Source organism: Saccopteryx bilineata, chromosome 4 (genome assembly GCF_036850765.1).
Source record: "Saccopteryx bilineata isolate mSacBil1 chromosome 4, mSacBil1_pri_phased_curated, whole genome shotgun sequence".
NCBI lineage: Eukaryota > Metazoa > Chordata > Mammalia > Chiroptera > Emballonuridae > Saccopteryx > Saccopteryx bilineata.
This window is the reverse complement of record NC_089493.1, coordinates 288385609-288413448: the sequence shown is the minus strand read 5'-3', so window position 1 is coordinate 288413448 and position 27840 is coordinate 288385609. Positions and strand designations below refer to the sequence as shown.

Here is a 27840-nt window from a genome sequence, read left to right as displayed (position 1 = left end):
ACAGCTCTTGCTGGGGTGTCATGTAGGGGCCCCACAAAAAAGCCAGAGAAACAGTCTGCAAGCAGAACATCCAGTAATAAATACTTTCTAAATTCTTCTCATAAATATTCTTTAAAACATTTGACAGCACAAAGGGCTCTGAAATTATATAATTTAAAATTAAATCAAGACTGAATTTCCTACACTCCCAGCAGGAAGCTCTCCTAAAGCATCTGAACACCCAACTGCGCTTGAAGGAGCAGCCGGGCACCCAGGCCCCGCTGCCTCAGTCCCGGGGCGCCTTGAAGTTGTCCTTCTCCCTGCGGATGGCCCTCATGGTGGTGACCGGGTCTGTCTCGCCCGCGTGCTGCTGCACAGTCTTCTCCCTGGGGAAGCCGAGCGCCAGGCTGCAGGCCGCAGCCCCACCCACCGCCCCTCCCGGACACCGGGGAAGAAGAGGGCCTGGAGGAGTTGGGGCACTCTTAAAAATGGAAGGCAACAGCCCATGGCCAACTTGGGTGTCCTAACTGTGGCTGGTGTGCCCAAGCCCAGTCCTGCTGGGGCCCCACAGAGCGGGGACATCAACACCACGCTGGCATCCGGCACTGCCCACTACCACAAGGCTCCCAAGAGTGTAACTCGCCACCTACAGATTCCGACTCCGGGGTCAGAAAGGACCCCATGCCCCTGCCAGGGCACCAAGGAAAGTGGCCCCCTCGCCTTTAAGCAAACATGTCTGATTCTGTGGCTACACTTAATCAAGCTTTCAAGGCAGTAGCCTCCACCACTGAGGATCTTCAGGAGTTTCAGTGTGTGGACACCGTGTTTGAGTAAAACAGAGGCCACGATGCCCAAAGACAGCGCGGGCCCCCGCCCGCACCCACCGGCTCGCACCCTCACCTCACTCTCATGAACGGGTTATAGGTGAACTCCTCTGCAATGGTGGACGGCACTGTAGGCTCCCCAATATGGTACTTCTCCTGCAAAAGAGACGCGTCACTTTAATATAGAAATTTCTAAATGCCTTCATTTCTAATGATCTTAAAACATCGTCTGACAGAGAAGGCAAAAGGAGCGGTCAGGTCAGTGTAAGGTCAGGCCCCTGACTGCTTACAGAGAGGAGATGCTGGCTTTGGCAGGGGAACAAGGGACAGCTGCCCTTTCTACGGGGTTGCAGCTGCCACCAATAACCCACCCTCCTTCCCTTACTGGTTTGGAGGTGGAGGGGGACATGAAGCTCTCTTATTAATAAGTTTAGCCTGACCAGGCAGTGGCACAGTGGATGGAGCATCAAATGGGGATACAGAGTGATGAATACATGAATTTACCAGAACTTCCAAGCTGCCCTTTTGCTGTTCCGCTTGTCTATCTGACCCCACCCTTACTTACTGGACTATCGCCCTGAAACAGAAAAGTTCTAGGAAGCTGGTCCGCCACCCCGAGGAGAAGCGTTCCAAGAAGCCGATATCGTAAAACTGCAGAAGGAAGCATAGCAGGACTTTTGACTCAACACCCACTTGCTTGAGACCCTCCTTTTAACCCTCTAATTCATCCCCTAGCTTGTACTGAGGCTCTTCTTTTGGAGAAGTGCCCTGGCTAGTCTTTCTCCTCTAATAAAGCCTGCACACCTGGTGTTCAACTGCGTCTCATTCTTACACAGAGGACCCAAGTTCAAAACCCCAAGGTCGCCAGCTTGAGCGCGAGTTCATAGACATGACCCTATGGTCACTGGCTTGAGCCCAAAGGTCACTGGCTTGAGCCCAAAGGTCGCTGGCTTGAGCCCAAAGGTCGCTGGCTTAAAGCCCAAGGTTGCTGGCTTGAGCCCAAAGGTCGCTGGCTTGAGCCCAAAGGTCGCTGGCTTGAAGCCCAAGGTCGCTGGCTTCAGCCCAAAGGTCGCTGGCTTGAGCAAGGGGTCACTCACTCTACTGTAGCCCCCCCCCAAGGCACAGATGAGAAATCAGTCAATGAACAACTAAGGAACCACAAGAAAGAATTGATGCTTCTCATCTCCCTTCCTGTCTGTCCCTATCTGTGCCTCTCTCTGTTTTTGTCACACACACAAAAAACGTTTATGTTTTAGGTCCTGGCTGGTTGGCTCAGTGGTAAAGCTTCGGCCTGGTGTGCAGGAGTCCCGGGTTCGATTCCCGGCCAGGGCACACAGGAGAAGCGCCCATCTGCTTCTCCACCCCTCCCCCTCTCCTTCCTCTCTGTTTCTCTCTTCCCCTCCCGCAGCCAAGGCTCCATTGGAGCAAAGTTGGCCCGGGCACTGAGGATGGCTCTGTGGCCTCTGCCTCAGGCACTAGAATGGCTCTGGTTGCAACAGAGCAACGCCCCAGATGGGCAGAGCATCGCCCCTGGTGGGCATGCTGGGTGGATCCCAGTTGGGCGCATGCGGGAGTCTGTCTGACTGCCTCCCCGTTTCAAGCTTCAGAAAAATACAAAAAAAAAAAAAGTTTATGTTTTACATTACAGAAGTAATAACCAGCAAAAACGAAGAAAATACAGAAAAGAAGAAAACACCTTCATCCTACCCCCAAGACCATGCATGAGTTGTGCACAGCTCACTGCTGGGAAGAACAGTGAGAAGACAAACGCCCAGGATCCCTTCCCTGGGTGACAGCCCCTTCTACAGCTGGTGAGTTCTCATTATGGGGTGTTCAGGCAGGGCTTCCCTGACATGAGCTCCCAAGGGAGGGGCACCCAGGAAGCGCCCTTCATGGGCACCCTGTCACCTCCAGTCAGGATGGTCCTCTGGTTGTGATCAACACTGACCAAGGCAGACAGAGAGAAGATGCAAACTGGGCCATTTGGCCAACTATTAACTTCTACAGAAATTCTATAGGAAGGTCAGAATTAACAGCTGGGGATCTCCACCCTCCCAGCAACCCCTGCCCTTCTGCCCAGCTAACCCTGAGGATCACAGGGCCAGAGTTTGGACAACAGCTGCTGACACCCAGCCCAGGTTGGGGGCCCTCAGACTGAGGGCCTGGGTCTTATCACCCCCACACTGTGATCACTGGCATCAAGAAGTAATCCTTCAACTGTGGGGGGTGTTGAGTCAGAATCTGGCAGGAGGTAAAGACGAAGTTACTGCTAATCTCTGCGTTCTTTCCCTTCCGGTAAAAACAAGCTTAGAATGCTTTAGAATATTCCCTGTGCTTCTCCAGTATTCACTTCTCCTAAGAAATCTTATTCATTCTCTTATGAGGGAGGAAAACAAGTTAACTCTTCTAAGGATGATTTTTTTTTTATTCATTTTTAGAAAGGAGAGAGAGAAAGAAGAGAGAGAGAGACAGAGAGAGAGAAGGAGGGGAGGAGCAGGAAGCATCAACTCCCATATGTGCCTTGACCAGGCAAGCCCAGGGTTTCGAACTGGCGACCTCAGCATTTCCAGGTCGACGCTTTATCCACTGCGCCACCACAGGTCAGGCTAAGGATGATTTTAAAACAGGTTCTTGGCCCTGGCCGGTTGGCTCAGCGGTAGAGCGTCGGCCTAGCGTGCGGAGGACCCGGGTTCGATTCCCGGCCAGGGCACATAGGAGAAGCGCCCATTTGCTTCTCCACCCCTCCGCCGCGCCTTCCTCTCTGTCTCTCTCTTCCCCTCCCGCAGCCAGGGCTCCATTGGAGCAAAGATGGCCCGGGCGCTGGGGATGGCTCTGTGGCCTCTGCCCCAGGTGCTAGAGTGGCTCTGGTCGCAACATGGCGACACCCAGGATGGTCGCAACATGGCGACGCCCAGGATGGGCAGAGCATCGCCCCCTGGTGGACAGAGCGTCGCCCCTGGTGGGCGTGCCGGGTGGATCCCGGTCGGGCGCATGCGGGAGTCTGTCTGACTGTCTTTCCCTGTTTCTAGCTTCAGAAAAATGCAAAAAAAAAAATAATAAAAAAAAAAAAAATAAAACAGGTTCTTACATGTATAGGTGAGAGAGGGCAAACTGTCAGAACCTTTTAGATCCTCTGTTACAGTGAGTGGTAATGTGCAGTGACCTTCCTACAGAAGCAGGAAAGGGACAGAACTGTAAACACGGCTGCACAGTTCATAAGAGCAAGAGAGTGGGGAACCCTGAATGTCCTCCCTAAAGAGATTGGCAGAATGATATGTGGGTGACATTCAGACATTAGTATATTTAAAAGAAAATGGATGGATAGAGAGTGATTAAGTACAACCAAATGTTAGTAGTAGAGTGTAGGTGTTAAGTATATGACTGTTTACTATGAGATTCCTTCAACATTTCTATTTGTGTGAAAATTCTCATAATAAATATTTAAAAGGCTAAAGTAATTGAACACAATCCAAAATAACCCATGTGTCAAAAAAGAAATCACAGGAGAGTTTTTAAAAATATTTCAAATTGAAGATAATAAAAATACATTTGAAAATCTGTGGGATGCTGCTAAGCAGTACTTGGAAGTAAATTTTTAGCTTTATATTAGAAAATTAAAAAAGTCTAAAATCAACGAACTCAGTTTCCATATTAAGAATCTATAAAAGAGCGCCTGACCAGGCAGTGGCGCAGTGGATAGAGCATCGGACTGGGATGAGGAAGACCCAGGTTCAAGACCCCGAGGTCTCCAGCTTGAGCGCGGGCTCATGTGGTTTGAGCAGAGCTCACCAGCTTGGACCCAAGGTCACTGGCTTGAGCAAGGGGTTACTCGGTCTGCTGTAGCCCCCCTGGTCAAGGCACATATGAGAAAGCAATCAATGAACAACTAAGGTGTTGGAACGTGCAACGAAAAACTGATGATTGATGCTTCTCATCTCTTCGTTCCTGTCTGTCTGTCCCTGTCTATCCCTCTCTCTGATTCTCTCTTTCTCTGTAAAAAAAAAAAAAAAAAAAAAAAAAGAATCTATAAAAGAGCAAAGTAAATCGTAGTAAGTAGATAAAAGGAGTTTTAAAAGAACAGAAATCAGTGCAATGGAAAAAAAAACCCAAGAAAATTTAAAGCCAAAGTGGTTCTTTTTTAAAAAAATAAAATTGAAAATAAACTATGAAGTAAAAGAACACAAATTACCAACATTAGAAATGAAAGAAGAGATTCCACAGAGCCATTGGCTGGGAGGGGGCAGTGATCTAAAAATCAAAGCTAAAAATATAAAACTTCCAAAAGGAAACAGAGGAGAAAGTTTTTAACCTTGGGAAAAGCAAAGATTTCTTAGTTAAAAGACAAAAAGTATAAATCATAAAAGCAAATTAATATGCTGGACTTCATCAAAATTTAAAATGTTCCTCAAATGACACTGTTGAGAATATAAAAAGCATGCCAGAGAATGGTAGGAACTATTCACCATACATATATCTGACAAAGGACTTGTATCCAGAACATACTTTTAAAATATCCTCTTATTATTCAATAAGAAGACAGTACCATATCTCAAATGGACAAAAAGATTTGAAGAAACACTTCACAAAATAGCCAGTAAGAATATAGAAAATGAGGCTCAGCATTATTGGGTACTAAGTAAATGCAACTTAAAACCACAACGATCAGGTGAATCCACAGATTTACCTATAAAACTACCCTCTTCCCTCTAGGGCAGGGGTCTCAAACTCGCGGCCCGCAGACTAATCCACGAAGTTCAAAATATTTTGGATAAAATTAAGTAAGCCTAGGGGCCTACTTGTATTTTTCATTTCTCTAGCATCCTAGCTAGATATTAGCTTAGTTAACAGCAGTTGTGATGCGAACTACAGTTTCTGGTCGTTTTGTGACACTGAGTAAACCGCATGTACGATTGTGCTTGTTGTACTGATTTTTTTTTGTTTTCAACTGCAATGAGAAAAGTGTTGCATAACAGTTGCCTTTTGTAGACCTAGTGCGGCCCGTCGAACAGCTGTGATCTTGCTCTGCGGCCCACATGCTGAGTTGAGTTTGAGACCCCTGCTCTAGGGCTTCTGAAAAAAAAAAAAACCCCACAAAGAAACACCACTATATACCCATTAGAATGATTAAAATTAAAAAGAGTGACAATACCAAGTGTCGGTGAGGATGTGAAAAACCTGGAACTCTCACACTTTCCTGGTAGAAATGTAAAAACAATACAAACACGACAGTAAAAGAATGTGGCAGTTTCTCTACAATTCACACATATACCTAACACAACCCAGGCAGTCCACTTCTAGGGATATATTCAAGAGAAATTAAAACATGTTACACAAAGACTTGTACACAAATGTTCATGGCAGCATATTTACAACTGCCAATTACTAGAAACCGCATAAATGTCTTGATATCAACAGATGAACAGGTAAACAATATGTAGTATATCCAAACAATGGAATAATGTATAGCAGTAAAGAGAGAGATTACTGATACACACAGTACGTGAATGAATCTCAAAATCATTCTGCTGAGTGAAAAAAAAGATAAAAGAGTACATACTATATAGTTCCATTTATATAAAATACTAGATGATGCAGGCCCTGGCCAGTTGGCTCAGTGGTAGAGCATTGGCCCGATGTGTGGAAGTCCCGGGATCAATTCCCAGCCAGAGCACACAGGAGAAGAGCCCATCTGCTTCTCTACCCTTCCCCCTCTCCTTTCTATCTCTCTCTTCCCCTCCCGCAGCCAAGGCTCCATTGGAGCAAAGTTGGCCCAGACACTGAGGATGGCTCTATGGCCTCTGCCTCAGGCACTAGAATGGCTCTGGCCACAACGGAGCAACGCCCCAGATGGGAAGAACATGTGGGCACACCAGGTGCTGCATCCCGGGTGGGCACATGAGGGAGTCTGTCTCTCTGTCTCCCTACTTTTCACTTCAGAAAAATACAAAAAAAAAAATACTACACAATGCAAACTACTCTCTAGTAGTCCTCTGGAGCCAGGGCAGTGAAAAAGAGGCATGAGGAAGATTTAGGGATGATGGAAATATTCTGTGTCTTAATTGTAGTGGTAGTTGTTTCACCGGTATACACATCTGTCAAAATTCACTCAGTTCTTTGCTTTAAACTGATGCAGTTTATTACATGTTAACTAAACCTCAAGAAGTTGATAGTAAAGAAAATCTTGATCAAATGGACAAATGCCTTGAAAGATATAAGTTGCTAACAAAACTAACTCAAGAAGATATAAAAATCTAATAGCCCTACACAAAGAAACTAATTCATAACAAAAAATCTTTCCAGGCTCTGGCTGGTTTGCTCAGTGGTAGAGCATCGGCCTGGCCTGTGATTGTCCCAGGTTTGATTCCCAGTCAGGGCACACAGGAGAAGCGACCATCTGCTTCTTCAACCCTCCTCTTTCCTTTCTCTTTCTCTCTCTCTTCCCCTCCCGCAGCCATGTCTCAACTGATTCGAGCACATCAGTCCTGGGCACTGAGGAGGGCTCTGTGGAGCCTCTGCCTCAGGTGCTAAAAATAGCTCAGTTGTGAGCATAGCCCCAGATGGACAGAGCATTGGCCCCAGACAGGGGTTGCCAGGTGGATCCCAATCGGTTCAAATGCTGGAGTCTATCTCCTCTCCTCTCACTTGGAAAATAACAAGAAAAAAATCTTTCCACAAAAAGAATTCAATATCCATATGGTTTCATTGATAAATTCTAACAAACATTAAAGAAAAAATAATAACAATCAAAGAAAGCTCAGAAACTAGGGGAAGAAACAATTCCTCATTTTATGAGGCCAGCATTACCCTGATATTAAGACCAGAAAAAGACAATGCGAGAAAATACAACTACATACCAATATCCCTTATGAACACAGATACAAACATGGACTCTAGCAGCATATATAAAGAAAAATAAACTATGACTAAGGTTTATCCAGAAAGCAACATTGGTTTTACATTTGAAACCAACTAATGTACTCCACAATATTAACAGAGTAAAAGAGAAAAAGAAACATGATTACATAATAGATGAAGAAAAAGCATTCGACAAACTTCAACACCAACTCATAGTAGAAACTCTCAGAAAACCAGGAATATAAGTGAACATCAGCCTGATAAAGAAAATTCATAAAAAACCCACAGCTGACTTCTTACTTAATGGTAAAAGACTGAATGCTTTGTCCCCTTTGGGGACAAGCCAAATATGTCCTTTCTCACTTCTGTTTAACATTGTACTGAAGATCTTAGCCAATTCAATAAGTCAGGAAAGATAATAAAAGGCACATAGACTTGAAAGGAAGAAATAAAACTGTCTCTATTAGTTAATGACATGATCATATGCTAAGGAATCTAAAGAAAAGATGCTAGAATACATGAGTATAGCAAAGCCACAGGACATGAGGCCCAAATACAAAAATCAATTGTATTTTTAAAGATTAGCAAAAAAAATCATTTACAGTAAACTCCAAAAACATGTAGTACTTAGAGATACATTTAACCATAGTGCAAGATCTTTAACACTGAAATTTACAAAACATTGCTGATAAAAACTAAAGGACCTCAATAAATAGAAAGCTGTATTATGTTCATGGAAAGACTCAATATTGTTAAGATCAAAATTCTTTCCAAAAATTCTGTTACAACACAGACCCAATCAAAAGCCAAGCTGACGTTTTTGTAAAAATTAAAAGATAATCCTAAAATTTACACAGAGAAGCAAAAAGGCCTAGAAAGCCAAAACCCATTTTAAAAAATAATAAAGTTAGAGAGTTTATATTATCTGATTCCCAGACTTACCATAAACTATAGTAATCAAGACAATATTACTGATACAAGGATAAGTTATACAGACCAATGGAACAGAACAGAGCTCAGACGTAGAGTCTTATAGGGCCCATTTTAATTTTTTTTTATTTATTCATTTATTTTTTTTTAGAAAGGAGAGGGGGAGACAGAGAGAGAAGGGGGGGAGCTGGAAGCATCAACTCCCATATGTGCCTTGACCAGGCAAGCCCAGGGTTTTGAACTGGCGACCTCAGCATTTCCAGGTTGACACTTTATCCACTGCACCACCACAGGTCAGGCTTATAGGGCCCATTTTATTCAGCAAAGATGCCAAGATGATCCACTGAGGAAAGGATAGTCTTTTCAACAAACGGTGCTGAGAAACTGAATGTCAATATGCAAAAAAAGCTAATCTCTACCCTTACCTTACACTATAAACAACATTAACCTGAAATGGATTATTGACCTAAATATAAATTTATATGAACATAAAAGCTAAGACTATACAACTTCTATGAAAAAATGTAGGCGAAAGTATTTGTGATACAGGAGTATGCAAAGATTTTTTTAGATAGGACAGAAAAAGCATTAAAAAAATTAATAAACTGAGCTTCACCAAAAGTATAAATTTCTATTCTTTGGCTGGAGAGCTAGGTCAATTAGAGCATCGCCGGAAGAGCAGAACCGTTCGATCCCTGGTCAGGGTACATACAAGAACAAACTGATGTTCCTGCCTTTCTCTCTCTCCTCCTTCCTTTCTCTCTAAACTCAATAAAATAAACATTTAAAAAAGAAAAGAAAATAGAAAAGCAAATCAAAAACTGGAAGAAAATATTTGAGCTCTATATATGACAAAAAGTTGTTCCCAGAATATACAAGGAATTCTTACAACTCAGTAAGAAAACAACCCAATTTTTTAAATGGATAAAAGATTTAAACTTACATTTCACAAAAAAAAGACATATAAAATACCTATAAGCACATGAAAAGACACTCAACTTCATTAGCCATCAGAGGAATGTAAATTTTAAAACCACAAGGAGATACCACTCCACACCTATTAGAATGGCCAGAACTGAAAAGATCAACAATACCGAGTGTTGGAGAGCACGTGGAGCAACTGGCGCTTTTATACATCACTAGAAGGAATGCAAAATGGGACGAGCAACTGGAAAACAGTTTGATAGTTTTTTTTTTTGTTGTTTTTTTTTAAATTTTATTTATTCATTTTAGAGAGGAGAGAGAAGGACAGAGAGGGAGAGAGAGAGGAGAGAGAGACAGAGAGAGAGGTGGGGAGGAGCTGGAAGCATCAACTCCCATATGTGCCTTGACCAGGCAAACCCAGGGTTTTGAACTGGCGACCTCAGCATTTCCAGGTCAACGCTTTATCCACTGCGCCACCACAGGTCAGGCCCAGTTTGATAGTTTAAAAAAAAATTTTTTTTAGATTTTTATTCATTTTAGAGAGGGGGGAGAGAGAGAGAGAGAGAGAGAGAGAGAAGGGAGAGGAGCAGGAAGCATCAACTTCCATATGTGCCTTGACCAGACAAGCTCAGAGTTTTGAACCAGCAACCTCAGAGTTCCAGGTTGGTGCTTTAACCACTGCGCCATCACAGGTCAGGCCTGATAGTTTCTTTTTGTGTGTGTGTGTGTGTGTGTGTGAGACAGAGACAGAGAGAGGGACAGATAGGGACAGGCAGGCAGGAAGAGAGAGAGGCGAGAAGCATCAATTCTTCGTTGCAGCACCTTAGTTGTTCATTGCCTTCTCATATGAGCCTTGACAGGGGGGCTACAGCAGACTGAGTAACCCCTTGCTCGAGCCAGCGACCTTGGGCTCTGGCTGGTGAGCTTTGCTCAAACCAGATGAGCCCGCGCTTAAGTTGGCGACCTCAGGGTCTCGAACCTGGGTCCTCGGCATCCCAGTCCGATGCTCTATCCACTGCGTCACAGCCTGGTCAGGCAGGCCTGATAGTTTCTTAAAAGTTAAATGTACACTTACCATACAACTCAGAAATCTTACTTAACGTATGTTCCACAAGAAGTGAAAATATGTCCACCCTAACACTTGCACACAAACGTTCAGAGCAACTTAATTTCTAATGAAAAACCAGAAACAGCCCACATGCCCATCCACAGACGAGGGGTAAACAAATTGTAATATATCCAATTTGTTTGCGAAATACTAGGCAGAAATAAAACATGAATAAATCTCAAAACCACTATGCTGAGGAAAAGAGCCAGACACAGCTGAGTACAGTTACATGGAAGTCTAGAAAAGAGGAGTCTAGCCCTGGCCAGTTGGCTCAGTGGTAGAGCGTCCGCCTGGCATGCAGGAGTCCCGGGTTTGATTCCCGGCCAGGGCACACAGGACAGGCACCCATCTGCTTCTCCACCCCTCCCCCTCTCCTTCCTCTCTGTCTCTCTCTTCCCCTCCTGCAGCCGAGGCTCCATTGGAGCAAAGTTTGCCCGGGCGCTGAGGATGGCTCTGTGGCCTCTGCCTCAGGTGCTAGAATGTCTCTGATTGTGGCAGAGCGACGCCCCAAGATGGGCAGAGCATTGCCCTCTGGTGGGCATGCTGGGTGGATCCCGGTCAGACGCATGCGGGAGTCTGTCTGACTGCCTCCCCATTTCCAGCTTCAGAAAAATAAAAATAAAAAAAAAATAAAAAAGAGGAGTCTACAGTGAGGGAAGCAGACCAGCGGTCGGGGACGCAATGGGAGGGGCAGGAGAACCTCTGGAGCTGGTATAGAGGTTTCTTACTGTGACTGGGTTGGTGGAGACCCAGGTGTATCCAGTGTCAAAACTCATCGAACTGCACAATTCTCACTTGGGCACTTTTCACCATATGTAACTTATCCTTAATAAAATGTAGTTTTTAAAAAACAGGGAACCATGAAAAGAATGAGTTCAATATGTAAGAGTCGCTATGGAAAAAGCACTAAGACCCAGAAATAAGTGAAAGAAAAGCCACAAAGCAGTATGTATAGGATACATACAGGATGAGCTTATATATTAAGAAAGGTATTCACACATGTGCAGTGTAAAAAAATGGAATATTTATCAACTAATAAAAATTAAAAAAAATTTTATAGGCATTATAAGCCCACCTACCCCTCAAAAATTACAAAGATGCTCAACAAAATCAAGTGATTTATTAAAAAAAACAACAACCCAGCAACTGCATGAGGTATCTTTACTCACTGAACTCAGCAGAAGGGAGCCCGCCCAGCACTGAGGTCTCCCAAGAGTGTGTGTTTCAGTGACTGACGCGGGAAGACAGAGCCCCGAAGTCCAGGAGAACCTCTCTGCCTACCCAGGGCACCTGCAGCTGTTTCCAAACCCTCCACAGAACATGCCTCCAGGACAAGCCAACACTCAGGCTGAGCCCAGGAGCAAGTTTGGGGCCACTGTTGAAATCAACGCCTTTCAGAGAAACAGCCTCCAGAGCGAACCAGCTGCCACATAGACCCAACTGCTTCCCAGGACATGGGAAATGGGCACAGATCTGTCACTGTGGTCTGCTGGGGCACTTGTTGGAAATGCAGCCTCGAGGCCCAGCCCAGACCCACTGAATCAGAAAGGATCTGACAAGCCACCTTGGTTCCTACCCCAAGTTGCGTGGGTCTAAACCCCGGCTTGTTCATGCATCTGAGGAGCACCTGTTGTCCACTCTGGAGACGATGCCTTGAGTGCCAGCAACCCGGGCCCTGCATGGTCCCAGGAAGCTACTTCAGGGTGACTGACCTACAGGATGTGCCCATGGTGTATCCCACTCACCTTGGCCCAGGCCAGTTTCTCCTGAATGGCGGGGTTGCTGGGCTCCACATGGCGAGCGAACTTGAGGTTGTTGATAGTATATTCATGGCCACAGTACACTCTCTGAGGAAAAAGCCAAATCCATGAGTCCTGAAAAGACTCATTAATACCCCCTGTAAGTGCCTCAGAGATAGGCCTCGCGAGCCCTGGGCTGGGCCAGTGACACCCAGGGAGATGTCTCTTCGGACAAGATGCTTCTTGTAAATATGTGAAACAACAATTAAAAGTACATTAAGGCCCTGGCTGGCTGGCTCAGGGGATAGAGTGTCAGCCCAGCATGCGATGATCTGGGTTTTGATCCCCAGTCAGAGCACACATGAGAAGCGATCATCTGCTTCTCTTCCCCTCCCTCTCCCCCTTCTCTCCCTCTTCCTCTCTCGCAGCCAGTGGCTAGACTGGTTTGAGAATCGGCCTCAGGCACTGAGGATAGCTCAGTTGATTTGAGCATCGGCCCCAGACGGGTTATCGGGTGGGTCCTGGTCAGGGCACATGAGGAGGTCTATCTCTCTTCCTCTCACTTAAAAAAATAAAATAAAAGTACATTAAGAGAAAACCCACATTTCTAGAGAAAATGCCCCCCCTCACTCTTCCCCAAACACAGGGAGTGGCGGGGGCGGGCCCAGCAGTAAGGGGACAGAGTGGGAGAGCAGGCTGTGTCCTCACACCCCCAACAGCGAACTCGACAGGGGCTCTGCCTACTGTTTCAGGAGGGAGCTGGCCCAGGACCTCGAGCAGGGCTCTGTACATCTCATCTGCTGTCCCTTCAAAGAACTTCCCACAGCCAGCCACAAACAAGGTGTCACCTGAAAGAGGACACATGGAATAGGCCGCCAGTAGGACATATCCCCTCAAGAGACTGATGGTCCACTCCCGGACAATGCTGACCACCCGCCAACTGTGGGCGGAGGCTCCACTTTGTCTCAGCCTCGGGCTTGTTCTTCACCTAGACACCCGACAGGCCTCAGAGACAACCCAGAGCTCTCGGTTGCCACCTGCCCCAAAAGTTTTGACTCGAGTTCACACTCACTGGTGCCACCAGCCCCCAAACAGCTGCTCAAACCTAAATGTCAGTCATGCCGACGCCTCCCTTCACTGCCGGTCCAATCGCTATAATGCCTAGATGCCCACAACAGAGCTTGTCCCCACCTGCCCAGCAGTCCCCCTCCCTGGCCTGGCCTCCCTGCATCATCCCTTATTCTAGACAGCTAGTACCATCCTAGAACACCCTACACAACCTCACCACCCCCTCCTGGGCCCTCCAGGAGCCCCTCACAAGGGATCACAGCCCCCAGGGGCCCGAGATGCGGACCTGCCGCTTGCAGATCACCCCTTTCCGCCTCCGCCCTTTAGACAGCGTGCCCTCTGCCTGACGCCCATGAGGTCTCTGCACTGCGGGTCCCTCTGCGGGACTCTTCCCTGTGAGCCAGCTCGGCCAAGCGGAAGCCCACAGGCATTGGTTCTCCAGCCCCAAGGTGAGGATGGCCTGGGACCCCATGACATTGAGCAACATTCCCCTCCTATCAGCACCTGCCAAGCCTCTTGCATGGTCCACACAGCAGAAGCCAAGGCTGCCCCTAGAAAAAAAACTATGCAGCAAGGAAAGGGGACAGACAGCCTGTGAGCAGGGCCTCAACACACTGGTCAAAAGACCTGCAACTCAAGTCTGCACGGAGATCCTGTCCAGGGGCAGGGAGCACCTGTGATTTCCACACCCGGAACTTCATGGACCAGAGGAGCCAGGTCCTCGCAGCAGCCACCGGCAGCAAAGGTACTAAGGGACAGGGGGCCCCCATGCTCCTCCGTGGCAGCCGGCACAACCATTGCCCTGCACCCTAACCTCTTGTCACCTTCTCACCCTCTATCATCAGCTGCCAAGAGAGCCTGGGGGCATTCCACCTCCCCAGGAATGTCCCTCTGTTCCCAGGTCCTTTGGAGCCAGCCATGGTTCCAGCACCCCCTGGGCTGCCTTCCCCAGACACCTGAGCTGCTCCTATGGCCTTGGCACTCGCTGCCATGAGCTGGGGCCCAACATCTGAGGTCCAAGACTATCCTGACCCTTCAAACGCAGACGCCCCACTGGCCAACATTGCAGTACCCTGCTCCCCCGCCCGGCCTGTCCCCCAGACCACATTCCCCTCCTCCTCCCCTGGCCTGTCAGTGCCCAGGCCTGCCCACCACAGCCCTGGGGCTACCGACCATCCTGCACACAGGCCAGCTGGGGCCCCTCTGGACTGTCCTGTCTCTCATACCATTAGTCCTTACTGTAGATGCCCAGACACCTCGGACTCCCCACCGAGGACACTGTGCGATTCTGCACGTATTTATTCTTAGTCATCAATGAGACAAGGTGCTCCCTGCCATCTGCTGTCACACAGACAAGAGTAACAACTCATGCAGACATAGTTCAAGTCTGCATTTGCACAGTGAGCCCCCCACGCCCTCCAAAGCGGACTCGGCTTCTACCAGCACAGTCCTCTGGGCCCACCCACTTGCCCAGGTCCTGGCACTGCCTCCCCCCCGGCAGGTGGGCAGACCGACGTCCAGTAGGAACAGGAGTGGGACACGTTGAAGGTGTGCCAGGCCAGGCACCGAGTGTCCTCTCCTCTCATCTCAGGCCCGCACCACTCGGGGGAGGACTCTTTGCTCTCCCCACATGCACGCCGGGAAAAGCCTTCAGGATAGTGTACACTTGGCGTGTGGGCCCATTTCCCTCACCACAGTCGGATGTAGCCCATAGCGAGGCCAGAGGCTGCCGCGCGTGCTCACAGCCCCACACCTCCATTGCTGCAGCGAATACCTATACATGGCTGTATATTTTTTTAAAAAACTTGGATCTGGGGATAATTTTGAATTTGTAGACAAGCTACAGAGATCGCCAGAGGCCCCTTATGCATCCCTGACTCAGCTGGTATTTCCTTTCTTTTCCTTTTTCTTTTTCTTTGTGACAGAGATAGAGATAGAAAGAGGGACAGATAGGGACAGAGACGGAAGGGAGAGCAATGAGAAGCATCAATTCTTCATTGCGGCACCTTAGTTGTTCACTGACTGCTTTCTCACCTGTGCTTTGACCAGGGGGCTACAGCAGAGCGACTGACCCCTTGCTCAAGCCAGCGACCTTGGGCTCAACCTGGTGAGCTTTGCTCAAACCAGATGAGCCTGTGCTCAAGCTGGTGACCTTGGGGTTTCAAACCTGGGTCCTCCACGTCCTAGTCCAACGCTCTATCCACTGTGCCACCGCCCGGTCAGGTGGCATTTTCTTTCTTTTAATGTGTTACATCACCTGGTCTATTTGTCAAAACTACAAGCCTGTGTCCCTACAGTGTTATAAACTAAAAGCTCCACCCCAGACTCAGTGCACACTTCCCATTAACGCCACTTTTCCATGGCAGGATCCACTCCAGGAGCCCACACTGTATTCAGCCATCAAGGTTTTGGTGGGGTTTTTTTGTATTTTTCTGAAGCTGGAAACGGGGAGAGACAGTCAGACAGACTCCCGCATGCACCCGACCGGGGGGATCCACCTGGCACGCCCACCAGGGGCTACGCTCTGCCCACCAGGGGGCGATGCTCTGCCCCTCCGGGGCGTCGCTCTGCCGCGACCAGAGCCACTCTAGCGCCTGGGGCAGAGGCCAAGGAGCCATCCCCAGCGCCCGGGCCATCTTTGCTCCAATGGAGCCTTGGCTGCGGGAGGGGAAGAGAGAGACAGAGAGGAAGGGGGGGGTGGAGAAGCAAATGGGCACTTCTCCCATGTGCCCTGGCCGGGAATCAAACCTGGGTCCCCTGCAAGCCAGGCCGACGCTCTACTGCTGAGCCAACCGGCCAGGGCCGCCATCAAGGTTTTTAACAAACTTTCATTGCAGTTACAATATCATGATTATAACTTAAATTTCTGGAAGACTCAGAGCTTAAAAACTATTAACATTATTAAAAAACTTAAGGGGTACCCTGGCCGGTTGGCTTGGCGGTAGAGCATGGGCCCGGCATGTGGAAGTCCTGAGTTCAATTCCCAGCCAGGGCACATAGCTCATCTGCTTCTCCACCCTTCTCCCTACCTCTCTCTTTTCCTCTCACAGCCGATGGCTCCACTGGAGCAAAAGTTAGCCCGGGCGCTGAGGATGGCTCTGTGGCCTCTGCTTCAGGCGCTAGAATGGCTCCGGCCACAATGGAGCAACACCTCAGATGGGCAGAGCATCTCCCCCTAGTGGGCATGCCAGGTGGATCCCAGTCGAGCGCATGCAGGAGCCTGTCTGTCTGCCTCCCCACTTCTCACTTTGGAAAAATACAAAAAAAAAAAAAAAAAAGTTAAGGGGCAGTGGAGTCCCCTGGGCCCAACAAGCCTGTTCTTTGCCAGGCATCCTCAACCATCACTGCTTGATGGTGGCCACTGGCTCACGCCACCTGAACTCCTGGTTGTCACGTGGCTGTTCTGCTTCACAGGTGCCCCAACCAGCACTGACATTCTCTCATTTCCTCTCAAACGGGAAAATACCTTCTATCACTGGGTAGGCCTGCTCGCCCTGACTGAGTGCTGCTCACACAATCCAGTGCTGGGCTGGGCTCCACAAAGCTCACTCAGGGCAAGGGCCACCACAGACTGCAGCCACTACCTGAACTTGCTTACCACCGGCCAAGCTTGTTGGGGCGTCAGGCAGGCCACTCTAGGGTGCTTTGTGGAAGAGACCCTGACTAGGGGTTGGCTCCCGACTTTGCTGGACCCAGCTCGGCTCACAGCCCACGGAGGGGTGGGCCATGCAAGCACTCGGGAGGGCCCCGGTTAGGCACGGGCAGCAGGTCCAGGCTCACCTCCCTGCCCACCTGGCAGCTGCTGGGAGCAGTGGGGCTGGGGCTGCATCCCAACCCACAGAGTCTCTCAAGGAGAGGCTTGTCCCCACGGTGCCTGACAGTGGTCACAGGGAAGCGCCACCTCCACCCACGTGTTTGAAGCTGAGCGCCCAGCTCAGCTCTTCCCTCAGGCCTGTGTAGTTGCAGGCAGGAAGTGCTCTGCTCCTCCACCCAGGCGCCAAGAGGGTCTCTGCAAAGAACGCCCAACCCCCAGCACACACCCCTGAACCCTCACCTGTAAACACAGCAGGCGGTTCGGAACTGCCAGGCTTGCTCACAAAGTAGCAGATGTGTCCAGAAGTGTGACATGGTGTGGACAGGCACTTGACGTTGAGAGACCCCACCTGAAACACAGCACGCACCGCCGTGTGCTCCCAGGGCTCACAAGGACACAGCCCACTGGCCCTACACGGCTCATTTCAGGCTGTATGCCGCCACACAAGACATGGGTCTTGTGGGGGGGGGGGGGACCATGAGACTCAGCCCTCGAGTGACTCCCAGGGGCAGGGAGCACCCTAGAACCAGGTATTTGCTGACGGGCAAAACTAAAGGGGCTTATTTTCTTTTCTCCCTCAAAATCAGACATCTTTCTAGAAAAGATGGTTTTGCTTCTTCAGTGCTTGGCCTTTTTTCTGTTTTTCTTCTCCATCTCCTCCCTCCCCCCACCTCTTTGCTTCAAAAATACAAAAAAATTGACCTTCCCAGGTAGCGGTGCAGTGGATAAAGCTTTGGACTGGGATGCAGAGGACCCAGGTTCAAAACCCCAAGGTCGCCAGCTTGAGTGCGGGCTCACCCAGCTTGAGTGCAGGCTCATCTGGCTTGAATGCACGCTCAGCACCTTGAGCACAGGGTCGCTGGCTTAAGTGTGGGATCATAGACATGACCCCATGGTCGCTGGCTTGAGCCCAGAGGTTGCTGGCTTGAAGCCCAACATCGCTGGCTTGAGCCTAAGGTCTCTGGCTTGAGCAAGGGGTCACTTGTAGCCCCTGGGTCAAGGCACATATGAGAAAGCAGTCAATGAACAAGGTGTCACAATGAAGATTTGATGCTTCTCATCTCTCTCCCTTCCTGTCTGTCCCTATCTGTCCCTCTCTCTGCCTCTCTGTCTGTCACAGACACAAAAAAGAGATACAAAAAAATTGAAATAAAGATGAACATCTGTACAACCTTTACCTGAGTCACTGTTGACAGTTCCCACACATCTGTGGCATGTGCTCTATCCACACACATGCATTTCAGGCCACATACATCCTGACAAATTGCCCCTAACTACTCCAGCTGCATCTACTAAGAAAAGAACATCCTCCTGCACAATGCTGCTATCATCACACCCAAGCAATTTAGCATCTGCATGAGAATATAATCCCCTGTGGAGTCTATATTTAAATTTCCTCAGTTATCTCTAAGCCAGTGGTTCTCAACCTGTGGGTCGTGACCCCGGCGGGGGTTGAACGACCAAAACACAGGGGTCGCCTAAAGCCATCTGAAAATAGATGACCCCTGTGTTTTGGTCCTTCGACCCCCGCCGGGGTCACGACCCACAGGTTGAGAACCGCTGCTCTAAGCTGTGCTCCTTCTCTTATCTAGTTGCCATTTACACACTGATTTGCTTGTGAAGCTCTCAGCAGAGGGGACTGTCCAGGCCCAGGCAGCCCCAAGAGGCCTTCCACCCATCCACGGGTCAGGCCATCCCCAGAGCCCAAGTCTTTATGTAACCCTCTAGGTCCCTGGGGTAACGGAGGGGACAGGCAGGTGGAAGAGGCAGTGTTCCCACTGGGTCCCCGCCCTACACTGTGCTCCAGGGTCTGGCGTCCCTTTCCATGGGGGTTCACTCCTCACCTGCAGTGTAGACAGGTGTGTGACCCTGTGAGTCAGGGCCCCGATCCGGTCATCGCTCCCACACACCTTCAGTCCAGGCACCAGTTTGACCAGCTTCTCATTCCCGCCAGCGTGGTCCCTGGAAGCAGAAAAGACCGAGGGTCGCTGCTGACATGAAGGGGCTTTGCTTGCTTGGAAACTGTGACCGAACAGAATTCTTATTTGCCCAATTACGTGTCTCAGAAGTAGAAACACATCTTCTAACACAGGAGACTAGCTTCTTGTCTGTCACTTTGCTCCACCGAAAAGAATGTGCTCAGGCCCGCGTTCCCTTGCCAGGAACTCATGCCCCGCCTCAGCCGCACTTGAGAAAGGGGGTCAGAAGAAAGACTCCATTCCCCAGACTGTGGGGCCAGTCCAGCTGGCCCCCGGGGCCCTGCACCCAGGGCAGGGCAGGGAGTGTGCAGACACTGAAGATCAGCCATTCGAGGACAAGACCAGGGCTTTCTGGTCACAAAGAAACACCTGGTCCTCACTACACATTCACCTATGAACTCTTCTGATGGACTCAGAAACAGCATATAAATAAAAGGAGGCTGACCCTCTTCTCCCCGCCCCTTGGAGATCTGTTACACACTGGCCCGGGCCGCTCCCAGCCCAATCACCACCACTGCAGCAGATAAACTGGAGGGAGGGACAGGCCACACCCTGGAGTTCACTTTAGGGCCTGGTTTAGGGTTTATGTTTTAGCATAAACATAAGGTGCTGAGAAAACCCTCCAGAAGCGACCTCTGATGTGGGAGCTACTCAGTGTGGGAGAGAGAAGCCAGTTACAAAGCTGGAGAAGGAGGAGGCTTCTTGCAGCTACACAGAGGCCAAGAGGCCCGAAGTACAGCCTGGGCAGACTTCCCAAAGACAGAGTGGCTGTGCTAAGTAGCTCAGGTCAAGGACAGGGCTGTAGACAGACCCTGTCCCCTAGGAAATTAGCACCTGACGTCCTAGAGACTTAGTTACATCAACTCAGACGTTTCCACCATTTAACCAACTGTGGCCAAATCATATCCATGACGCTCCCGCTAAAAGGCCTCATGTTAGGTCGGAGAAGTGGAGCTTCTGCAGGCTGAACTACAGCGAGGCTAGAGGGACAGGTTCACTCAAAGGCATTAGCTGCCCTTGAGCAGTTATTTGGACAAGAAAATTCAGCGCCAAACAAACATTTTTTTTTTTAGCTTTGAAGAGCCTCAAAAGGTTCAAAAACCAAAAGGACCGTAGACATACAGCTCTTGTCCTAAACCCAAAACAGGTGTGCTTTCATCCTTTAGCCTTTAAATATTAAAAAACAAAAACACAATCTCCCCAAAGATGGTTGCTGATTTTTAAAAACACTAATGTCATCGAGTTTACTCCCTAACATCGAGGCCAGTATCCCATCACGCGAGCCCAGGTGCCTTCAGAGACACTGCCACGGGAGGAGGACCCACAGTGCGAGCATCTCCCCGCAGAGCGCCCGAGTTACCAGACCCCGTCACAGGGCCGAGGGGCCAGGGCCTGGAGGACCACGGGAATCGGGCAGCAGCCCAAAGCCTTCTCAGAATCCCTCTGGAGGCAGACTCTCAGGTGCATGGTGGTCGCAGCGATGGGGGCGGGAGGGCCCAGAGAGCCTGTGAGAACCCCAGCCACCCCGCCCTCACGGTGTGCCCGGCACGGAGCCATCAGGCCCAGTCAACTCTTCTGGCCTGTAAGGAGCTTGGCCTCGGCAGTAGGCACTTACCAATGGTGGTGGGTGGTGAGCACCGTAGTCAGCTTCACTCCATGTTTTTTCACCGTTTCTACAACCTGTAACCACACATGAGGCAGGACAGAGGCCACTGTCACACTCCCATTGCTGGGTCAGAAGCCTGCAGGGTGGGGCTTCCCAGAGGAACCCAAGTGTGCCAGGACGGCAGGCCCCACCCTGATCCTGCCAGCTTGGCCTAACTTCAGTAGAGCAGGCGAAAGCGCCCCTTGACAGCACAGCCCCCTCAGACCTCTCCAAGCCCCTCTGGCCAAAGGCACGAAGCCTCGAGGAAGGGCAGCCGGGGCCAAGGACAGCTCCAGCTTCTCTGTCCCCAGATTTTACAGACACAGGCTCTTTCTTTCCACACCAAAGCCTCTGGTCACCTCCACCCCTTCCACTGGCCCTTTTCCCCAGTAACAGTGGCTGGGCACTAGCCTGCTCTATGCTGGCCCAGTAGGTAAAGTGTCGACCTGGAATGCTGAGGCCACCAGTTCAAAACCCCGGCTTGTCCAGTCAAGGCACATACAAGAAGCTACTACTACAAGTCGATGCTTCCCGCTCCTCCCCCATCACCTTTTCCTCTCTTTCTCCTCTCTCTAAAATCAATAAATAAAAATAAAATCTTAAAAAAAAAAAAGGCAGTGGCTGGGCACTAGTTAAATTGTAAATAACTAAATGGATTAATTTTCAGTTAACTTCAGTCAATCTCAAGAACACCGCGGTTATCAAACCCATCCGGGGATGAAGAATTGGTGCTGGGGACACACCTCCCACCTTCTGGGGTTGCACTGGGTCCACAATGGCAGCCTCCTTGGTGTCTTCATCGATGATCAGGTACATGTAGTTGTCTGTCAGGGCAGGCAGTAACTCAACCTTCATGGCGCCCTGTTCCACGGTCAAGCTCTTCCTCAAATCCGTGTGATGGAAGAGGAGTCCCAGCAGGGCTGGACCTGAAGACAAAGTGCAGTTTTGGTCAGTGTCCACGTGAGGCTGCATCAGGCACAGACTCAGACCGGGCCCTCAGTGACCCAGCACTAGGGGCATCCTAAGGATGTGACATCCCAGAACAACATGCAGTGGACAGCCAAGCGCGAGGCTCGCCGGGCAGGGTGTTCTGAGTTCCTCTAATAGAGAACAAAATATCCTCACTTAACCACATCAATGAAAATCTAGAAAATGATTCATGTTTGTATTCATGGAAATCAACTCTTTCAGATTTGTTATCCCCATTTTCTTTTTCAAGAGTTCTGAAAGGAGAGAAGGCCAAGCCTGTGGCTGCAATTCAAACAATCGGCATACATGACTAACGTCAGTTCTGGGTTGTCCACACAGGACTAGGAGAAACCACGAAGAGAAGAACCCAGAGTGAAAGGACCAAACTGGGCTGTTTCTTTTTCTTATTTTTTTTTCTTTTGAGAGAGAGAGAAGGGGGGGCAAGAAGGAAGAGAGATGAGAAGCATCAATTCGTAGTTGTGGTGCTTTAGTTCACTGATTGCTTCTCAAGTGTGCCTTAACTGGGGGGACGATGCTCAAGCCGAGCCAGTGACCCCTTGCTCAAGCCAGCAACTTTTGGGCTCAAGCCAGTGACTGTAGGATCATGTTGATGATCCCACGCTTAAGCTGGTGAGCCTGTACGCAAGCCAGTGACTTTGGGGTATCGAATCTGGGACCTCAGGGTCCCAGGTCAATGCTCAATCCACTGTGCCACCACCAATCAGGCAAGATGGGCTGTTTTCTACTTTTCACACAGCCTCTCCAGCTAACACAGCCTAAGTCGCCTGCAGTATTCACAGCCCTTCTCAGGCCTCCAGCCAGGAAAGAAAACAATACTCACTTTCGAATGTCAGGAACTAGAAACTTGAATAATGCACAAAAACCACCAGGCCCTGAAAAATAGATAGTTGGCCACAACTGTTCTAGATTTGAGTGTGCAAGATACAGAATCACCATCCATTTGAGTCAAAGGACTCTGTCAGGGCAGCCAGGAGTGACCAAAGGGCAAAAGCATCTTCCCAGCAGGCAGGTGCTAGAACATTTTCAACAATGAAATTCCTATTATTCAGCCTGACCAGGTGGTGGCGCAGGGGATAGAGCGTTGGACTGGGATGTGGAAGGACCCAGGTTCGAGACCCCGAGGTCGCCAGCTTGAGCGCAGGCTCATCTGGCTTGAGCAAAAGCTCACCAGCTTGGACCCAGGGTTGCTGGCTCCAGAAAGGGGTTATTCAGTCTGCTGAAGGCCCGCAGTCTAGGCATATATGAGAAAGCAATCAATGAACAACTAAGAAGTCGCAACGCGCAAGGAAAAACTAATGATTGATGCTTCTCATCTCTCTCTGTTCCTGTCTGTATGTCCCTGTCTATCTCTGCCTCTGTAAAAAAAAAAAAAAAGAAAGAAATTCCTATTATTCAATCTAAAAATTCACAGAGGCCCCAATGATACTTGAAGTATTAGCATGAAAGGGATTAAAACTGTACAACAAAAGGTGACAGAGGCAGCCATGAAATTCCGGGGTAGATGCTGGAATGGGGGCCTCTCTCTCTCCCCAAAGGGATCCAGAAAGCAGGGAGCACCAACTAACTGATAGGCCACGTCTCCAGGGGCTGTCTAAAGCAGATTCAACCTTATCTGCTATGGCCAGGGAAACTGCCTGAACTGAAGCTTTAATGATCACACACAGATATTCAATCCCCACCCACCCCCTTCCTCTGACAACCAGCTGGGTTCTCCCAGGCCCTTCTCATGCACAGCAAAACAAACATTTTTGTAGGATCAAGTTGGTGATATTCCACTCCCCTGCACCCCAGTGCCTGAGGGTTACTATACTTTACTAAGCAGTGTGTATACTGGGGGTGGGGATGGGAGGAAAGCAGAACAATAAAAACAAAACTCCCCGAGTCTGGAAAGCAGCCTCCACAAAAGGGGGTCCTGTTTATGTATTCCTCACAGAACATTAAGGGCACTGCCCAGGTGAAAGAAACATTCTTTCAAATTGGTACTTGGGAACCTTGGGAAGATGCCATTGTCTCTAAGGAAAGAATTCATCTGGTACAATCACCACCAAAACCTTATTTCTTTTCTAAAAAGTGTATCACCTAGTGGCTAGCCCAACACAGCCTCAGAATTGCTCCCAGCTCACTGGTTTGCAATTGTGAGTTTTTGTGTAACCAGAGGGCAAAGACTTCCAGCCTATGGTCTGGGCCAAGTGCTGAGACATGTTTTGTTTGACTTCTTTTGAACAGGGCCGGTCCTTCAGCATGGCATCAACTGGCTGGGGCCATTTGAGGCAACCACACTCCTGGCAATACCCTACAGCCCCCCTTATACTACCTGCCCAACTTCTGACACAAAAACTTTTAGCCTTGATACTCTGATGAGTTTCCCTAAATGGAAAAATACAGGCTCTTTCCTTAGTAACGATGACACATTACCCACTCCAGAACTTTGACCACTTTCAGCAGGATTTGAAAACGGCCAAGTATGGCTTTACTGTTTGTTCCATGTGCCTATCAAGTGCCCTCCTGTCATTTAGCTAACTGCCAACCAGGTCCCAGAGACTGGGGTTAATTTACTGCCCCTATTGCTAATTAGCCCAATAAGATATCAGTAAATAAAGGAGATTTTATAAAAAAGGTAAAATATTCCAACAAAGCAAGAGGTTAGAATCTAATCTGACAGTTGGAAGAACAGGCCCTTGGAGGCAGTGTGCCCAATGCCTCTTATTTTCGAGGCACTGATGGGGACACAATCAGGGAGGGCCAGGCTCCCACAGTGCACAGGACAGTCTTGTTGGAACGCAGGCATTGCCCCAGGGTTCTCCCCTTCGTCGTCACTTTAGAATCGGGCCTCAAGTTCTTGTCAGCCAAAGCTCTGGTGAAAAGATGTGATTTATTTTATGGGGAATATACACAGCATTCCCCGGGCTGTAAGCTGTCACATCAGCCCAGGGCGTTAGAAATACGGGGTTTGTGGGGTCGGGGGATGGAAATATGCGGGAAGCCCCTACATGGCCCAGCGTCAAGGAAGGCGAGGGCTGCTGGGCTGACAGGTGGGAGGCTGGTCCGAGTACCGGGCACGACACGTCCCCTTACCTAGCACAAAACCTTCAGCTGACCAGTTACCTCACTCTCTGTCTTCAGCCCTCTCAAATTCTCACCCAACTGCTGTGCAGCCTTTCTCGACCCCAACCGGCTGCCTGCCGCCGTCAGCGAGGGTTAAAATCCTATGTCGATAAAAAACAGCGTCAGCCGCGGCAGCCCGGTGACTCCCTGACGCCGCACCGGCGCTGGCCCGCAGGTTGCGTCCGCGCCCAACGCCCGGCTGCGGGCCACTGGCGCCTCTGGAACGCCTAGGGAAGTGCGGCTGGGCTAACCGCCTTTCCCTGGCTACGACACCCGCCAAGACCCCCGGCCCCTGCCGCTGTCAGCCCTGCCCGAGCCCGGCCGGCCCCGGCCGACCTACCCAGGCCGCGGCGAGCGCAGGTGGCTCCTAGCGCGGTGAGACTCCGACGGCGGAGCAGCCAGCCTAGCACCATGACCAGGGTGACTGTGGTAGGAGCGGGCGGGCAGAACACACCGTCGGCGTGTCGCGGCCAATCAGGGCCCAATTTGCGCCTCCGCCCCACCCCCCGACCAATCAGAGGTCGCTCCCAAATTCACGCCCGCCCCTCGCCGGCTAGAAACAAGGAAGCATCTACAGCCAGAAAGCAACTTCAGATCCTTCCCCTCTCAATCAGAACGAGGCCGGCCTCCTAAGGTCGGGGACGCCAGAAGCAGCCATTGGACGGCGGCTCCTAGAAGGCCGAGCACCGCGACTTCGGCGCATCTGGCGGAGCGCAAAGCAGAACGGTTGGTCGCGAACGGGATTGCGCTTCGAGATAGTTCGTCCTCTCGGGGTAGCCGTAGGCGGCAGGGGACCGGCCCCGACGGAATACACGTGACTCTAAAGGCGTCTGGCTGGGGTCATGGCGGCTTCCAAGCCGTTGTCCCGCTTCTGGGACTGGGGGAAGAACATCGTGTGCGTGGGCAGGAACTACGCGGACCACGCCAAGGAGATGCAGAGCGCGGTGCCCAAGGAGCCTGTGCTCTTCCTGAAGCCGTCCACTGCCTATGCCCCCGAGGGCTCGCCCATCCTCATGCCCCACTACAGCCGCAACCTGCACCACGAGCTCGAGCTGGGTGTGGTGATAGGCAAGCGCAGCCGCGCCGTCCCGGAGGCCGGGGCCATGGACTACGTGGCCGGCTATGCCCTGTGCCTGGACATGACGGCCAGGGACGTGCAGGACGAGTGCAAGAAGAAGGGGCTGCCCTGGACTCTGGCCAAGAGCTTTACAACCTCCTGCCCGGTTAGCGCGTTCGTGCCCAAAGAGAAGGTCCCTGACCCTCACAACCTGAAACTCTGGCTCAAGATCAATGGCGAACTCAGGCAGGAGGGTGAGACATCCTCCATGATCTTTACCATCCCCTACATCATAAGCTACGTTTCCAAGATAATGACCTTGGAAGAAGGAGATATTATCTTGACCGGGACGCCAAAGGGAGTTGGCCCTGTAAAAGTAAATGATGAGATCCAAGCTGGCATACACGGCGTCGTCAGTATGAGATTTAAGGTGGAAAAGCCAGAATATTGAGTCTATACAAAGCATTCTAAGTTCTTAAATTTCAGAAGAGAAGGGAGCTGGACAGAAGCAAGCAAACGTTATTAAAAGTGACAATCCTTTAATAAGAAACCAGTTCGTAAAGATGATTTGATTGGATTGCTATGCCTCCAACTCAAGGAAGATGGAAACTGCAGAAAAACATCTAGAAGAGCTGGATCAGAAGTGGAAAGGGAAAAAAAAAGTGGAAAGAAGAGTGCCTTTTTGTCTTCTAGGATACAAACAGAATAAAGTATTTGCGATGCCTCTGACCAGGAGAATTTATCAAACCAAATATTCAGAAGACTTGTTTTACTTTCCTAAAACTGGACTAGATAAGACTTTTCAGTGAGTCATTCTTGGAGCAGTAGTTCAAGAATTAAAATCTGCAAAGAAGGTTGAAAAGCGTGTTCCAAATCAGTGTTTCCCACATTTCTTTGATCATGGTAATCATCTAGAGGTATTTGTAAAAAAAATTTCCAAATTACTGGCCCATGGTAGGCCCACAGTATTAATTAGCAGAATTAATCTCCAGCACTCCAAGTGATTCTTACAAAATGTAGAAAAACACCACTCCACCTAATCAGTGAATTTAAAATTTTAATAAGTTAATAAATGACAACATCACTTGTTTTTACCCTGGCTCATAGATTCTGAGTTTAAGAGATAATTTTGAAACTATTGTTTGCAAATAAATATGCTGGTTTTTATGTGTCCTAAAAGTGTACTTCTTTCCCCTAATAGTGTGTAAGAGGAATACTTTCTTATTAAGGGGCTTCAGACCTTGCACTGACCGTTAGCTTGGTAAACACTTTTATTAACAGAGTTAATCAGCATCTCTACCTCCTCACCAGAAATAAGGAGGTCTTAGGGAGGTTGAGGGGCCTGGGAGTGCTACTTTTGCTTTCACCTGCTCCCTTCTGTAAAGAAAAGACTAGGCAAGGTGCACAGCACAGCTATCAGACTGCTGGGTGTAGTCCTAGCTTAGGCTGGGGCTCCTACTGTTGTAAACAAGGAAGTGCTGGCCTTTAAAAGCTTTGAACCTTTAACTTAATAATGGGTAACGTTGAGCCTTAGTACTGCTAGGTACTGTGCCAGGAGTTTTGCATATATTATTTAACATTCAACAAAGCTGCATGGTTAGTATTACTTTCTTTTATACAGATGAAGATGTAGATTTAGAGGCTAGCCAGCCTGGCTCTACAGTCACTCAGCTGAGTGACAGAGCCGATATAACCCAGATATCCCAAGACTAGAACTTGAAGTCTTGACCACAATGCAGGCTGCCTCTTTTAAGTAGATATATAAAATGACACAACTGGATATTATGCAACCCCCATATTTGAGTGATAATTTACTGTGAGGA

At 49.3% G+C, this 27840-nt stretch overlaps 2 protein-coding genes across 2 annotated transcripts; one reads left to right on the top strand and one right to left on the bottom strand.

Annotated features, from left to right (window-relative positions):
- Positions 1–69: 69 nt before the first annotated feature.
- HAGH (hydroxyacylglutathione hydrolase) lies at positions 70–25392 on the bottom strand. The gene is made up of 9 exons (XM_066275291.1): positions 25301–25392; positions 21616–21791; positions 20836–20900; positions 19086–19203; positions 17482–17590; positions 13104–13207; positions 12366–12467; positions 880–959; positions 70–365 (listed from the first exon to the last, which is right to left on the bottom strand). The coding sequence occupies exons 1-9, from the start codon at positions 25371–25373 to the stop codon at positions 266–268; spliced, it is 927 nt and encodes a 308-aa protein (XP_066131388.1). The 5' UTR covers positions 25374–25392; the 3' UTR covers positions 70–265.
- A 145-nt stretch (positions 25393–25537) lies between these two features.
- FAHD1 (fumarylacetoacetate hydrolase domain containing 1) lies at positions 25538–26933 on the top strand. The gene has a single exon (XM_066275288.1). The coding sequence runs from the start codon at positions 25803–25805 to the stop codon at positions 26466–26468; it is 666 nt and encodes a 221-aa protein (XP_066131385.1). The 5' UTR covers positions 25538–25802; the 3' UTR covers positions 26469–26933.
- The last annotated feature ends 907 nt before the right edge of the window (positions 26934–27840 follow it).

Coding starts and splice junctions, on each gene's coding strand:
- FAHD1 (XM_066275288.1), top strand. CDS start 25,803: ATGGCGGCTTCCAAGCCGTTGTCCCGCTTCTGGGACTGGGGGAAGAAC.
- HAGH (XM_066275291.1), bottom strand. CDS start 25,373: ATGGTGCTAGGCTGGCTGCTCCGCCGTCGGAGTCTCACCGCGCTAGGA. Junction 12,468..13,103: donor GCCAGCTCCCTCCTGAAACA/GTAGGCAGAGCC, acceptor CTTTTTCCTCAG/AGAGTGTACTGTGGCCATGA. Junction 960..12,365: donor AGAAACTGGCCTGGGCCAAG/GTGAGTGGGATA, acceptor TCTCTTTTGCAG/GAGAAGTACCATATTGGGGA.